Raw genomic sequence first — 14,944 nt, 5'->3', positions numbered from 1 at the left:
CCATTGGAAATATTTAATCTTGATTAGAATTATGAATGAAGGATGACTGCTAGATGGTATAAATTGATTGATCCTATTTGACCCTCAGGGGTTATTAGACAGGGCCAAGAGGGGTCAAATGGACCAAAATTTCAAAAATCTTCTTCTCAACACCAAGGTTTGGTTGAATCGAATTCTCTTTTAAGATGGAAGGGTGTTAAGGTGCTTTAATTACCAAAATGGCATCACATTTTTCCCGTAGAGGAGATAAACTTAACTATTATTTTATTTTATTGACACTGGCTGACTATCATCAATGTCACTATTTCTATTTCATGACACTTGAAAGCTATTTTCCCTTGAACCTTTATATCCATTATTGCTTATCTCGGGTGACTGTCAAGGCCGATCTCTGGTGACTGTCAAAGTCGATAGGCCTCTTGTTAGGTTATCTGACCTATAAACAACATATTTCATCTGCTGTCCACCGTCTGCCATGAGCTGTGCATTAAACTTTCAATTCAAATGACTTCTTCTCAATAACCAAAAAGCCCAGAGTACTGATATTGGGCCTGTAGAATGCTGGGATGAAGGACTAACAAGCCAGATGACTATTAAAGCCCTTGGGCCTCTTTGTTTCATTTCCGCTGGAAATAAATAGAATCATTGACACCTATTAGTGGTTGAATTTTATGCACATTTTATATTTGTATAGTATAGTACAACAATGTGATTATAAACCAGATGATTCTTAAGGTGTACTTAAAAACAAAAAAAAAATTATGTGCTGTGGTGTGGTGTCCGTCATCCGGCCGACGGGCGTCAACACATTTAGCCCTACTTGCGTGGTCCTTCATCCATCTGTCTGTAATCGTGTTTGAGGTATCGCTATTTCCTTACAAGTATTGAATGGATTTCTCTAAGATTTCACATGTAGGTTCCCCTTAATCTCTAATCGAGCCGATTTGATTTGGGACTGATCAGAAAATACAAAATGTTCGACCATCTGTTATCGCTATTTTTTGATAAACATTGAATGGGTCTAGCTCAAATTTCCTACATATGTTCCCTTTGGTCACTAGTTATTACCATTTGATTTTTAGATTCATAAAAAAAAAGTCTGACAGGCAGCCATCTAGGACTTGGCCTTGTAAAGTTGGTTATCACTACTTTTTAAGAATTACTGAATGGATCACTCTCAAAGTTCATGTTCATTTTAAAGAGCAAATAAAGCTCAAACAATTGTGGGTGCCAGGATCCATTTGAGATCTCTTGTCTATTTAAACAACTTATTCTTAGTAACCAGCAGAACAAATGTCGCTGTATTTGGCTGTTTAGTTGGTGGGACAAAGCCCAACAAAGTTGGCTAATATTCAAGGTCACAGGGATCAAATTTGTTGAAACATTTAAACAACTTCTTCTGACTATTCAGAAGTATGTTATTTGGCTGACATGTTCCTTGGATGAAGCCTGCCAAAGTTTGTGAAAAGAAATTACCTTTACCCTTCTTCTAGGTCACAGGAGTCAAATTAGTTAAAACCTTAAAATGACTTCTCTGACTAACCAAAAGAGGTAGGATGTTGGTATTTTGTAAATAGGTTCCTATGATAAAGCCCAACAAAAATCAAATTTATTAAAACTGACCAACCAGAAAGGCACAGGAGCATGGTATAGAGCTGACATATTCCTAGGATAAAGTCCAACAAATTTTGAGAAAAGAGATAACCTTAACCCTTATATAGGGGCTCAGGAATCAAATGTATTAAAACCTTCAAGCAACTTCTGCTGGCCAACCAAAAGGCACAGGAGTATGGTATGATATATTCCTAGGATGAAGCCCAATAAAGTTTGCAAAAAGAAATTACCTTGACCCTTATTCATGGTTACTAGAATTTTATTTGTGAAAACCTAAAAACTTGTTCTGAATAACCAAAATCATGGTATCTGTCAGATAGAATGATGCCTGGAAACATTTAAGAAAAAGGAATGACCTTGACCCATATTTATGGTCACGGGGATAAAATTGATTGCAACCTGTAAGAGATATCATCTGGTAAATGAAAAGTCTGGAAAGCATATGGATTTGGTGGAAAGGTTTTCGAGGTCAAAGCCTAACAAATTTCAAGAAAAAAAATGCATTTACTTGTAATCCGAGATGTAACTGGAACTATTTAGAGTTGAGTATTATTTAAGCTTTTTATTCTGGAAATAGGTTGAAACTGATTGGATGTGCCCACTTTGAATGCCATTCCTGTACATGTCAACATATTTGATATATATATTATGTTAACACAAATTCTATTTTGATGAACGTTGAATACCAGTTGAGTAATGCAGGCCCTTTGGACCTCTTGTCTGTAAAGACTCTTGATTGGCCTCTTTTTTCAAGGGGAGTATCTTACTGAAAATGTACTAAATTCTTTTGTCTTTTCAGTCAGCAAGAAGGAGCAGAGGCCTTATGTACATTGTCATGTCCAGGCCAGGAGAACATTCCACCTAGTCTTCAGTGTGTTGTATGTCTTTGTCTGTTCCATCCACACTGTGTGGCCTACACTCCGTCAGATAACCCAGAATTTACATGCCTGGTAATAACTTACATTTATATTTATTAAAAGACTAAATCATGATTATTACAAATGGACAATGTGAACTGTGTTAAAATGATATCAAAAGATTAACTGATAAATTAAAACTGATGATTTTCTATCATTAATTTTGAAAATTAGAATTATCTTATTGAATCAAGAAACATAATTTTAGGAAGTGAAGTGAAATATTGTGTTATTAGCTTACCAGGCCCAAAGGGCTAAGTGAGCTTATGCCGTGACGCAGTGCCTAACATCCCTCCTTCCTGTATCAACTTTTCCATTTAATTGACACAATGGAAAGTTGACCAAATGTCATGGTATTTGGCTAGTGGGTTATTAGGATGAAGCCAAACAAAGTTTGGGAAATAAATTTCCTTGACCCATATTCAATGTCACAGGGTGAAACGCGTTAAAAATTTAAAACCACTTCTTCTGACTAACCAGATAGCACAGAAGTATGGTATTTGGCTAACTTAGATGAAGCCAGACAGATTTTTTAAAAGAAACATCCTTGACCTTTGTGAAAACCTTAAAACAGCTTCCTCTGACTAATGAAAAGACACAGAAGACTGGTAGATTCATAGGATGAAGCCCAACAAAGTTTGTGAAAAGAAAGGCCTTGCCTCTAAAAACAACTTCTGTCTAACATTTTGCGAAAAAGCATGGTATTTGGCTGACAGATTCCAAGAACGAAGCCCAACAAAATGTTAAAAATAAATTGCTTTGACCCATATTCAAGGTCACAGAGGCCAAATTTGTTTAATCCTAAAACAACTTTTTCTGACAAACCAAACAGCACAATAGCATGGTATTTGGCTGATTTGTTGCTAGGATGAAGCCAGACAAAGTTTGTGAAAAAAAATGGGCTCAAACATCATTTGAGTTCTCAGGGGTCAAATTTGTTTAAAAATTTTAAATGACTTCTTCTGACTTATCATAAAGTAGAAATATTGATTTTGCTCCTAAGATTAAGCCAAAAAAATTTGCAAAAAGAAGTGACTTTGACTCTTATTCAAGGTCACAGGGGTTGCATTTGTTAAAACCTTTAAACAACTTCTTCTGGCTGACAGAAAAGCACAGAAACATGGTGTATGGCTGATAGATTGCAAGGATGAAGCCAAGATAAAGTTTGCCAAAAGAAATGACCTTGACCCATATCTAGTCTCAAGGGTCAAATTTGTTAAAACATTTTAACAAATTCTTTTGGCTAACTAAAAGGCACACAAGCATGATATTCTGTCAACAGGTTCCTAGGATGAAGCCTGACAATATTGTTAATAAAGAAATAACCTTGACCCAGATCAACAATTTTAGCCTTTCAGTAATTTCGGTACTTTTGATTCTGACTGGATTGTATAGTATTGAGCACTTTTAGTTCTCTAAAGCGCTGCATTTAAGCTTACCTGTGCCTTTGTTAGTGTAAAGGGAAATTGATTTTGTATAAACAGTCTCCATCCCCTGGAGTGAAAAGGGTAGGACTGAAGAGGGGAAATAGAGCAAATTCTTTAAAATCTGCCTGAAATTGAATCAATTTTTATAAACAAAGCGTCTGGGTCCCCTTGGGCGGGAAGCGTGTCCAAAGGAGGAAATAGAGCAATTTCTTTAAAATACTACTCCTAAAGGAATGATTGAATTTAGCCGAAATTTGGTCAAAAGCATGTTTTAGTCAAGGAAAATCAATTTTGTATAAATAATTGGTCTCAGCCCCCTCGGGCTGAAAGGATAGGGCCCATTGAGGGGAAATAGAGAAATTATTGTCATCTGAGTCTCGTGTTGACCTATTGCAATCACCTCCGGCGTCATGCAGCCATAAAATTTTTTCACTTCTTGAAAACCCCTGAACTGATTGAAATTTTACAGAAACCTTTCCTAGCCTAAGATAAACCAAAATAGTGAAGGATATGGTCCCTCCCCACAGGGGCTTGAGCCAAAAGGGATTGAAATTTACTGATTTCAAAGATCTTCTTAACATCCAGATTTGGTAGAATCATATGTTCTTCATGGATGGAAGCATTGTCAGGTTCTTTATCAAACCTATGAATTTCATGGCCCTAGTGTCTCACATTTTCCTATGGGGAGGAGGTAAATAGATTTTTGAGCATAATTTGCTTAATTTCCATTGGAAACATTTCAAACTTGGTTAGAGTTATGAGGGAAGGATTACTGTTTGATGGTATGCCCATATCGATACTATCTGACCCCACAAGGGCTGATCGGCAGTGCCAAAAAGGGGTCAAATTGACTCAATTTTCAAAAATCTTTTCCTCAGCACCCAGATATGGCAGAATCAAATGCAAGGGATGACAGCTAGATGGTATGCATAAATAGATCCTGACTGACCCCAAGGGGCTGATCGGTGTGGCCAAAAGGGGTCAAATTGACTCAGATTTCAAAAATCTTCTCAACAGCCAGGTATGGTAGAATCAAATGCTCTTTATAGATGGAACCTTATTAAAGTGCTTTAATGACCAAAGGGGTCCTACATTTCTTCCTGGGGAGGAGGTTAACTTTACTATAATTTTCATAAAAATAGCATTTTTGAGCATAACATTGTTTATTTCCCACTGGAAAGAACTTTGTAAGAGTCATTAGTGTAGGATGACAGTCTTGATGGTATACATGTATTGACACTGGCTTACTATCATCAATCAAACATGTCCCAACCCCTAACCATATATAGCAACGCTAGACGTCAACAGATAAACTCAATCATGATGTAAAATTTCATCTTTGAAGTCCCATAGGAACTTAATTTCTTGGTTATATCTTTGAAACAGTTAAAATTCCCACCCCAGAACTGTATAAACACAGTCCAACTTCTATGAATTGAACTTTGATAATTTAAATTTCTCATTGTATCAAAGTGAATGTTTACAATCGACCCAGATACACCAATTTTATGCTCCCCAAAAAGAGAGCATATAGTCACTGCTTTGTCAGTCTATTAGTCCATCCGTCGTAATTTTATCCAGAGCAAAACACAAAAACTAAAAGAGCTATCAGCATAAAACATCATAGGTAGATAGATCTCAACAAGGAGAATTACAGTGCACAAGAACCATTAATCTCTTTTGCATAATTTAGGAGTCATTGCCCTTTGTTATTTTTCATACTTAAATTTTGCTTATTCAGGGAGCATAACCTTTCTCTGATGGCCCTTGTTTATAACAATTTATTGGATACTATCCAGTCTTTCAACAGTGAGAATTATCCATTTATAATTGTGGAGACTGAGACACAACACTGGATAGAAAGAAAAGATGAAAACACATTGTTCCGAGTGACAAGTAACATTTGGAAGAGATGGCGTTTGAAATAAATGACCAGTTGTTTTTGAAATTTTGAAGATGAATCTTTACTGTGACTATTTGCTTCTCCATAGTTATTAATTCCAAACTAGGGAAAAGGCCAGAAAACCATGTGGAAAGAAACAGTCACTCTTTCGAAAGATTCACAAACATACACAAAACCCAGATCTACTTATCTTCTGATTTTTGAGGATTTAAGACCCTATTTTCCTAACAAAAAATCAGGCGAAACTGCAAAAGGGCATTAGATATCACACCGTGTTGTAAGGCTATCACAAAGTAATGACCTTGACTATCATAATCACATTCCGAGGCATAAACATATTCATGACGTAAGAACTGGCTGTAGGGTGTGGCCTCACCCCTTTGGACTTTATTTCTGAGTAATATCTTTGAAACCGTTGAGATCCCCACCCCATAACCATATGAAGCATTGCTAGGCATTCAGAGATAAACACAATCATGGTGTAGGAATAGGCCCCTATGTCAGGTCCCACCCCTTTATCTTTAAAAAGTTGACCACCCCATAACCATAGATACCATGCAGTGCATCAAGAGAAAAACATTGTGTGTCATACACAATTGACATTTTTGACTTCTTCTTAATAACCAAAAGGCCCAGAGTGCTGCTTTTGGCCTGTAGCATCTTGGAATGAAGTGCTTCCAAGTTTGTTCAAATGAATGACCTTGACCACCTTCAAAGTCACAGGGGTCAAATGTGTTGAAATCTTGAAACAACTTCTTAGTAACCAAAAGACGCAAAGTGCTGATATTGGGCCTGTTGTATGCTTGCAGGAGGGCTTCCAAGTTTGTTCATGTTGTTGACCTTGACCCACTTTCAAGGGAACATGTATCGAATATGTCAAAATCTTTCCCCATCAAAGGGGTTAAGTGACTGAGCTTTAATTTGGAACATTTAAAATACTGAACCTATAGGCATATGTACCATTGCTGAGCTTTAAGATCCAGGTGAGTGATACAGGCCCTATTTGCCTCTTGTTTATAATGCTCTTAAACATGAAGGTTGGGGACAAATCATAGAAAATTGGCAAAGTGATGTACTGTGTTATTTCACTTTTTCCAAATGGATGAAATTACAGTTCTTTTGCTTTGTAATGACTGGTTTCCCTCCGAACCTCAAACCTCCAAACCTTATTAAATAGTTGTTAAAAGACAAGAAATGTGATATTTAGTGTGATTTTGTGTGTGATATATCTGAATAGGATATGATCATGAGATGCAGGTTAAGACTAGTGTACATATAGATAGTGTGTTTATCAGTTCATGTATAATACATAAAGTGTGCATGATGTGTGTACTCCAAATGTGGGTCAGTAGAACATAAGTAGAATATGATCATGAGATGCAGGTTAAGACTAGTGTACATATAGATAGTGTGTTTATCAGTTCATGTATAAGACATAAAGTGTGCATGATGTGTGTACTCCAAATGTGGGTCAGTAGAACATAAGTAGAATATGATCATGAGATGCAGGTTAAGACTAGTGTACATATAGATAGTGTGTTTATCAGTTCATGTATAATACATAAAGTGTGCATGATGTGTGTACTCCAAATGTGGGTCAGTAGAACATAAGTAGAATATGATCATGAGATGATTAACACTGGTGTGTATATAGTGTGTTTATCAGTTCATTATAATACACAAAGTGTGCATTATGTGTGTACTCCAAATAAAGGTTAGTAGAAGTCATAAGTGGTGTATGAGGGAGTGAGTGTGTGTCTGTGAGGGTTATCTTGTTGAGGCCAGGTGTAGAGTATGTGTGTCTGTGAGGGTTATCTTGTTGAGGCCAGGTGTAGAGTATGTGTGTCTGTGAGGGTTATCTTGAGGGTTATCTTGTTGAGGCCAGGTGTTATCTTGTTGAGGCCAGGTGTAGAGTATGTGTGTCTTGTGAGGCCAGGTGGTTATCTTGTGTGTCTGTGAGGCCAGGTGTAGAGTATGTGTGTCTGTGAGGGTTATCTTGTTGAGGCCAGGTGTAGAGTATGTGTGTCTGTGAGGGTTATCTTGTTGAGGCCAGGTGTAGAGTATGTGTGTCTGTGAGGGTTATCTTGTTGAGGTCAGGTGTAGAGTATGTGTGTCTGTGAGGGTTATCTTGTTGAGGCCAGGTGTAGAGTATGTGTGTCTGTGAGGGTTATCTTGTTGAGGCCAGGTGTAGAGTATGTGTGTCTGTGAGGGTTATGTGTGTCTTGTTGTTGAGGCCAGGTGTAGAGTATGTGTGTCTGTTGAGGGTTATCTTGAGGGTTATCTTGTTGAGGCCAGGTGTAGAGTATGTGTGTCTGTGAGGGTTATCTTGTTGAGGCCAGGTGTAGAGTATGTGTGTCTGTGAGGGTTATCTTGTTGAGGCCAGGTGTAGAGTATGTGTGTGAGGGTTATCTTGTGAGGCCAGGTGTAGAGTATGTGTGTCTGTGTGTGTTTAGTTGTTGAGGCCTGTTTTAGTGTATGTGTCTGTGAGGGTTATCTTGTTGAGGCCAGGTGTAGAGTATGTGTGTCTGTGAGGGTTATCTTGTTGAGGCCAGGTGTAGAGTATGTGTGTCTGTGAGGGTTATCTTGTTGAGGCCAGGTGTAGAGTATGTGTCTGTGAGGGTTATCTTGTTGAGGCCAGGTGTAGAGTATGTGTCTGTGAGGGTTATCTTGTTGAGGCCAGGTGTAGAGTATGTGTCTGTGAGGGTTATCTTGTTGAGGCCAGGTGTAGAGTATGTGTGTCTGTGAGGGTTATCTTGTTGAGGCCAGGTGTAGAGTATGTGTGTCTGTGAGGGTTATCTTGTTGAGGCCAGGTGTAGAGTATGTGTGTCTGTGAGGGTTATCTTGTTGAGGCCAGGTGTAGAGTATGTGTGTCTGTGAGGGTTATCTTGTTGAGGCCAGGTGTAGAGTATGTGTGTCTGTGAGGGTTATCTTGTTGAGGCCAGGTGTAGAGTATGTGTGTCTGTGAGGGTTATCTTGTTGAGGCCAGGTGTAGAGTATGTGTGTGTGTGGGTTATCTTGTTGAGGCCAGGTGTAGAGTATGTGTGTCTGTGAGGGTTATCTTGTTGAGGCCAGGTGTAGAGTATGTGTGTCTGTGAGGGTTATCTTGTTGAGGCCAGGTGTTGTGTGTCTGTGAGTTGAGGCCAGGTGTGTATGTGTGTCTGTGAGGGTTATCTTGTTGAGGCCAGTGTAGAGTATGTGTGTCTGTGAGGGTTATCTTGTGTAGAGTATGTGTGTCTGTGAGGCCAGGTGTAGAGTATGTGTCTGTGAGGGTTATCTTGTTGAGGCCAGGTGTAGAGTATGTGTGTCTGTGAGGGTTATCTTGTTGAGGCCAGGTGTAGAGTATGTGTCTGTGAGGGTTATCTTGTTGAGGGCAGGTGTAGAGTATGTGTGTCTGTGTATTTGATTTATATCAATGTTGACTAGAGAGAATAACTTCCGTTACTGAGTGAGTATATTATATATGGAAATGTGTAATGATCTTGTTCAGTAGTATAAACCATATTCACAGTTCAGGAATGAGGTGTATGTTAGATTAAAGAATGTGTCTAAATGTGTTTATGAGGGTCAAGAGTATATATTTGAATGGTTTGGGCATTGTGGTCAATCTTTTCTTGGTCAATTTAATAAAACAATAAAGCAAAAGGCTGAAAGTCGGCCATTTTAGACTTTGATGGTGAAAGTTTGTTAACACTCCTTCTTTTTAGAAATGGTTCATACGTCTTTCTTAACTTTCATATTTAGATTCCCCTTGGTCCCTAGTTGTACTAGTTATACCATAATATACTGTTTATTTTAATGTAAGATATCTGTTTCAGAGATGTTATGATCCATCACAAATGCAGCCCAGATGTAAAACCATAACAGTGATGAGAGTTGCACCAGCCTCTCAGGTACCTGTCTCTCCACGCAACACAGCCCCAGTCATCAAACAAGAACCAATCGACCCTGATCAGAACAACTCTGCCCCTCAGCTTACTGCTGCATCACCTAAGGATGTCAACCCCACACTACTCGAACATTTACGCACTAGTATACTGGACCGACAAATTGTTCAAACTGTAGCTGGTGGTGCTGTGTCCATTTTGTCTCCTGTTCAGTTGTCTCAGGCTGGGCAAAGACCTCTTGCAACCTCCACAGAAGTGACCCAATCCACACAAAATCTTCCAAACTTGTCTTTACTCTCTGATTCATTAAGACAAGGAACTTTACAGAGAACAGTGTTTATGTCTCCTTCTGGCTTGGTGTCTCATAGCAATATACTATCCCAGAGTCACGCCAATACTTTGTTAGTTCCAGGGTCATCTCTGTTGGGCAATGCTCAAGGGACAGGATCATCACTGCAGCTGCCTCGTCTTATGGCTCCTGTGCCTCAAATACAATATGTTTCGCCAACACCCACCACACCTAGCCTGAGGACTCCCGTGTTATCTATGATGCCCCCAAGGCTAATTGCAGCCCCCAAAACACCGCCAGTGATGGTTGTGGATTCTAATAAAACATCACCTGTTTCATCACATTTGACAAATGGAACTTCATCACAGGAAGTGAATGGGAAAACGGGTCAGATATTAACACTTCCAAGTGCTGTAGCAAAGCGGTTAAATCTGCAGCAGCCATTAGCTCTGAAAATTAACAATGTTCAGATAACTGTGCCTCCCTCGTCCTTCCTGTTCACAATGGAAGGTCTAAAACTATTCCTCCCTCCAAAGACATTCCCTTTACAATCAGGAGAGACTGCTAAGTTAAGTGTGACTGTGACTAACGACAAATCCAATGCCTCTCAGCCGGAGGTGAGTGTGAAAATCAACACAGAACAGGCTGATGGGCTGGGAAGTATTAAACCCCTGTCTGGAGACTTCTCAACAGCACCAGCACACTCCAGTGCAAATGCAAACCATCGAAAGACACGTTGGAAGAATGGAATAAACCCTGGCATGTGTTATGTGAAAAAACTGTATGGTGGCTTTGACTGTATGTTTTGTATCTTCCAATATCTCAATATGAAGGACTTACTCAGGTGATTTTCTTGCTTCTTTCTGTTTTCATATAAGCTGAGTGTGTAAAAATTGTTAAACATGAAATGTTTGTTATATATATAGTTATTGATAAATCACTCGAAAATGAAATGTTGACAGATTTCAAATGAAGGAATCACGAGGGTTGATTGTAAATTGTGAACCTTGTATTGAAGAAGTTATGCAGGGACGTCCTTTTTCAGCTCTGCTCTTCCCTGACTACTTAAGCCTGTGAGGCCAAACAAGAGTCTAAACAATGGAAGCACCCTGGTTCATCCCCACCAAAGACTGTTCCATCAGCTAGAAAGGTTATGGCCTACGTTTTCTGGGGTGCTGATGGTATTCTGATGGTATATTATCTGCAAAAGGGACAATCAATGGCACATATTATGCATCACTTTTTAGGCAATTAAGACAAAATATTAAACTCAATCGCTGTAGAAATCTCTTTATAGGTGTGTTGTTCCACCTGGACACTGCCCCTGTACACAAATCTGTCATTGCCATGGCCGCCATGAATGATTGTGCTTTAAATTGTTTGAGCACCTGCCTTATTCACCTGATCACAATCCTTCATCTATTTCAAATATTGAAAAAGGCCATTTCCAGTACCCACTTTTGGTCAGATGATGACATCATACATGCAAGTGAAGGACTTTCTGAACGGTCAAGAATAGAACTTTCTTAAAAGTGGAATTAAAGCCCTTAAATATAGCTAGCAAAAGCGTATAGATACAGAAGGGGATTATTTTAAGAAATCAAGCCATATGTCCCCCAAAAGTCAAACCCTTATATATGAGGCTCACAACTTACCAGTCAGCCCTCGTATGTATAGTTCTGTGACATCCAGGAAAGTTTTACATTCAAAAGGATCTATAAGACATACACCAAGAAAGAAAGTACTTGGCCCTATATCACCTATGCATCATGTTATTTCACCACTAAGGAACTGAGAGATTATCAATTAACAATACAGAAGGTTTCACAAGTCTTACCATATTTTACTGCAAATAAATGAATTGCCTGTTTTCTTTTGTAGGGTTGCCATGGTATGCAGGACATGGAGACAGCTAGCTATGCATCCCAGTCATGTAGGTATTGCATAGTCTGTTTTTAAGTCATCTGACTCAAAGTGTCAGGAAGACCTTTTACCACCTCGTTTTATCTGTCATCATGCGCTGTATGCCTTGCATAGACTTTGTATTCAACAACTTCTTCTCAGTAACCAAAAGGCCTTCTCAATAACCAAAAGGCCAAAGGTGATTGTATTGGGCTTGTAACATGCTGAGATAAAGGACTACCATGTTCATTAAAATAATAGACCTTGATCGTTCACATGTGTCAGGTATGTCAAACTATTTTGAACAACTTTTTCTCTATAACAGGAAGGCCCAGGATTCTAATACCGGGCCTGTAGCATGCTGGAATGAAAAGTTACCAAGTTAGTTCATATGATTGACCTTGGCCCACTTTAAAGGTCACAAGTGTCAAATATGATGAAATCTTTAAAAAAAAAACTTCTCAATAACCAAAAGACCTTTGGTGCTGATATTGGGCATCTAGCATGCTGGGATGTAGGGCTGCTAAGTTTGTATGAATGGCCTTTGCCCACACTAAAGGTCACAGGGGTCAAAGTAAAATCTTTTAAGTGTTTTCTTCCAAAAGGCCCAGGGTGTTGATATTAGACCTGTTACATGCTAGGATGTAGGGTTATTAAGTGCTTTAATATGAATGACCTTTGCCCTCATTCAATGTCATATGGGTCAAATATATTAAAATCTTTAAACAACTTCTTGTCAATAACCCAAAGGCCCAGGACGTTGATATTAGACCTGTAACATGTTTGGATCAAGGGCTATTAAGTTTCTTAACATGAAAGATTTTGACCCACTTTTAAGGTCACAGGAGTCAAATGTGTTGAAGTATTTAAATGACTTCTTCTCAATTACCAAAAGGTCCTTTGTGCTGATATTGGGCCTTTAGTATGTAGGGATGAAGGGCTGCCAAGTTTGTTCACCTTAACATACTCAAGGGCACAGGGGTCAAATGTGTTGAAATGCATAAGCAATTTCTCAATAACCAAAAGGACAAGTATGAAATCACTAATGAACTCCATGTATCATTATTGATTACATCACAATTGTATCTAAGTGAAACATCTGAAAATAAAAGAGCTTGTGTTTTTCAGCTTGTCCTGTTTCTTAGTTTATTAACTTAGACCGAAGGGTCAAGATGACCTACAGCCCTTGTGTGTCATCGTCCGCTGTCCGCCATGTGTCGTGCGGGGATGGGGTAGGGCCCAAAAGAATATAAGGCAATATTTTGCTTTAGAACGCTTCTTAATGCCTGGGTAGATTTCAACCAAAATGGGCCTTAGACATTATTTGAGGTGGGTTATCATTTCTTAGATTTAGAAAGTTGATTTGACCCTTAAGGACCTTGGGAAATTGGGCCCGAAATTGGGAATTTAGACAATTTTATGCTTTAAAATGCTATTCTGCATTTGTGTCTGTCTATACAATTTGTTTTAGTGATATATACACAGGTTTGTCTCCGTTGATACATTCTGTTCTAGCTACAGATCTGTCTGGTTATGTTGAGTATTGCTATGAATCTCAACAATGTTTCATACTTTTTTTAAGAAATAGAATATACAATTACAGCATATGTTGATGAGGTCAATCCATGATCTTATCACACCAATCAAGAAGAATATTGAACAAGGACAAAATTAGAAGTTTTTAATAATCTTAGTTGTTACGATAAAATCCTGGATTGAAACAGTAACAACATGATATATAATTGCTTTATCAAAATTGATAAAAACTGCTTTTGGAATTAAATGTTTCAATTTGATCTTGTTAGTTTGAATATTACTAACAGCCAAAGTAAAAATTACTTCCAGGAAGAAGCAAACCTGGTAGCTGTCAGTGTTGTTTGGTTAGCAATAAGTATTAAAGCTGATAAAGTTAGAGGTGTTCCAAAACTTGAAAGCAAGATGTTCCAGATAATCCTATTTATGGAAACACTAGGTGTACAATGTTCTTGTGTCATTCTATACAGCATTGTATAATTTGTCACATGAAGCCATTCTGGCCAATAGAAAATGCAGATTTACAATGAAAAATAATAATGACTTGATCTATTTCCATCTCATCAACAGTGGAAAATTTTAAGGCTACATGATTTGAAGATCCTGGAATGGGACAAAGCTATCAACTTCATGTTGCTACGAGCAGTACAGTCTCTGGTGAGTTACATAAAAATATCTTCCAACAGAGACAAAATATCAAAGAAATGTAGGTACTGTATAACCATCATCTCTTTAACCTCTTCAACCGAAATATTTAGTTAAAAGATATACCAAAACAATGATAGGTTTGAAGTGTAACCAATGATAGGTTTGAAGTGTAACCAATGATAGGTTTGAAGTGTAACCAATGATAGGTTTGAAGTGTAACCAACGATAGGTTTGAAGTGTAACCAACGATAGGTTTGAAGTGTAACCAACGATAGGTTTGAAGTGTAACCAACGATAGGTTTGAAGTGTAACCAATGATAGGTTTGAAGTGTAACCAATGATAGGTTTGAAGTGTAACCAACGATAGGTTTGAAGTGTAACCAATGATAGGTTTGAAGTGTAACAAATGATAGGTTTGAAGTGTAACCAACGATAGGTTTGAAGTGTAACCAATGATAGGTTTGAAGTGTAACCAATGATAGGTTTGAAGTGTAACCAATGATAGGTTTGAAGTGTAACAAACGATAGGTTTGAAGTGTAACCAATGATAGGTTTGAAGTGTAACCAATGATAGGTTTGAAGTGTAACCAACGATAGGTTTGAAGTGTAACCAACGATAGGTTTGAAGTGTAACCAACGATAGGTTTGAAGTGTAACCAACGATAGGTTTGAAGTGTAACCAACGATAGGTTTGAAGTGTAACCAACGATAGGTTTGAAGTGTAACCAATGATAGGTTTGAAGTGTAACCAATGATAGGTTTGAAGTGTAACCAACGATAGGTTTGAAGTGTAACCAACGATAGGTTTGAAGTGTAACAAACGATAG

General features: G+C 38.2%; 1 protein-coding gene across 1 annotated transcript in view; it reads left to right on the top strand.

The window, feature by feature from the left end:
• LOC132556682 (uncharacterized) overlaps positions 1 to 14,944 on the top strand; it is a 40,901-nt gene that overhangs the window by 15,718 nt on the left and 10,239 nt on the right. Inside the window, exons 7-10 of the mRNA XM_060221116.1 lie at positions 2,414 to 2,564; positions 9,677 to 10,878; positions 11,916 to 11,967; positions 14,040 to 14,126. Of these exons, the coding sequence (XP_060077099.1) occupies positions 2,414 to 2,564; positions 9,677 to 10,878; positions 11,916 to 11,967; positions 14,040 to 14,126 (1,492 nt within the window). The remainder of the gene's footprint in view (positions 1 to 2,413; positions 2,565 to 9,676; positions 10,879 to 11,915; positions 11,968 to 14,039; positions 14,127 to 14,944) is intronic.

The sequence above is a fragment of the Ylistrum balloti genome, unplaced genomic scaffold, assembly GCF_031769215.1.
Source record: "Ylistrum balloti isolate Yb309-2 unplaced genomic scaffold, AGI_CSIRO_Ybal_v1 Utg370584, whole genome shotgun sequence".
Taxonomy (NCBI): Eukaryota; Metazoa; Mollusca; class Bivalvia; order Pectinida; family Pectinidae; genus Ylistrum; species Ylistrum balloti.
The sequence above is the reverse complement of the archived record's forward strand: the minus strand, read 5'-3'. Positions and strand labels throughout refer to the sequence as shown.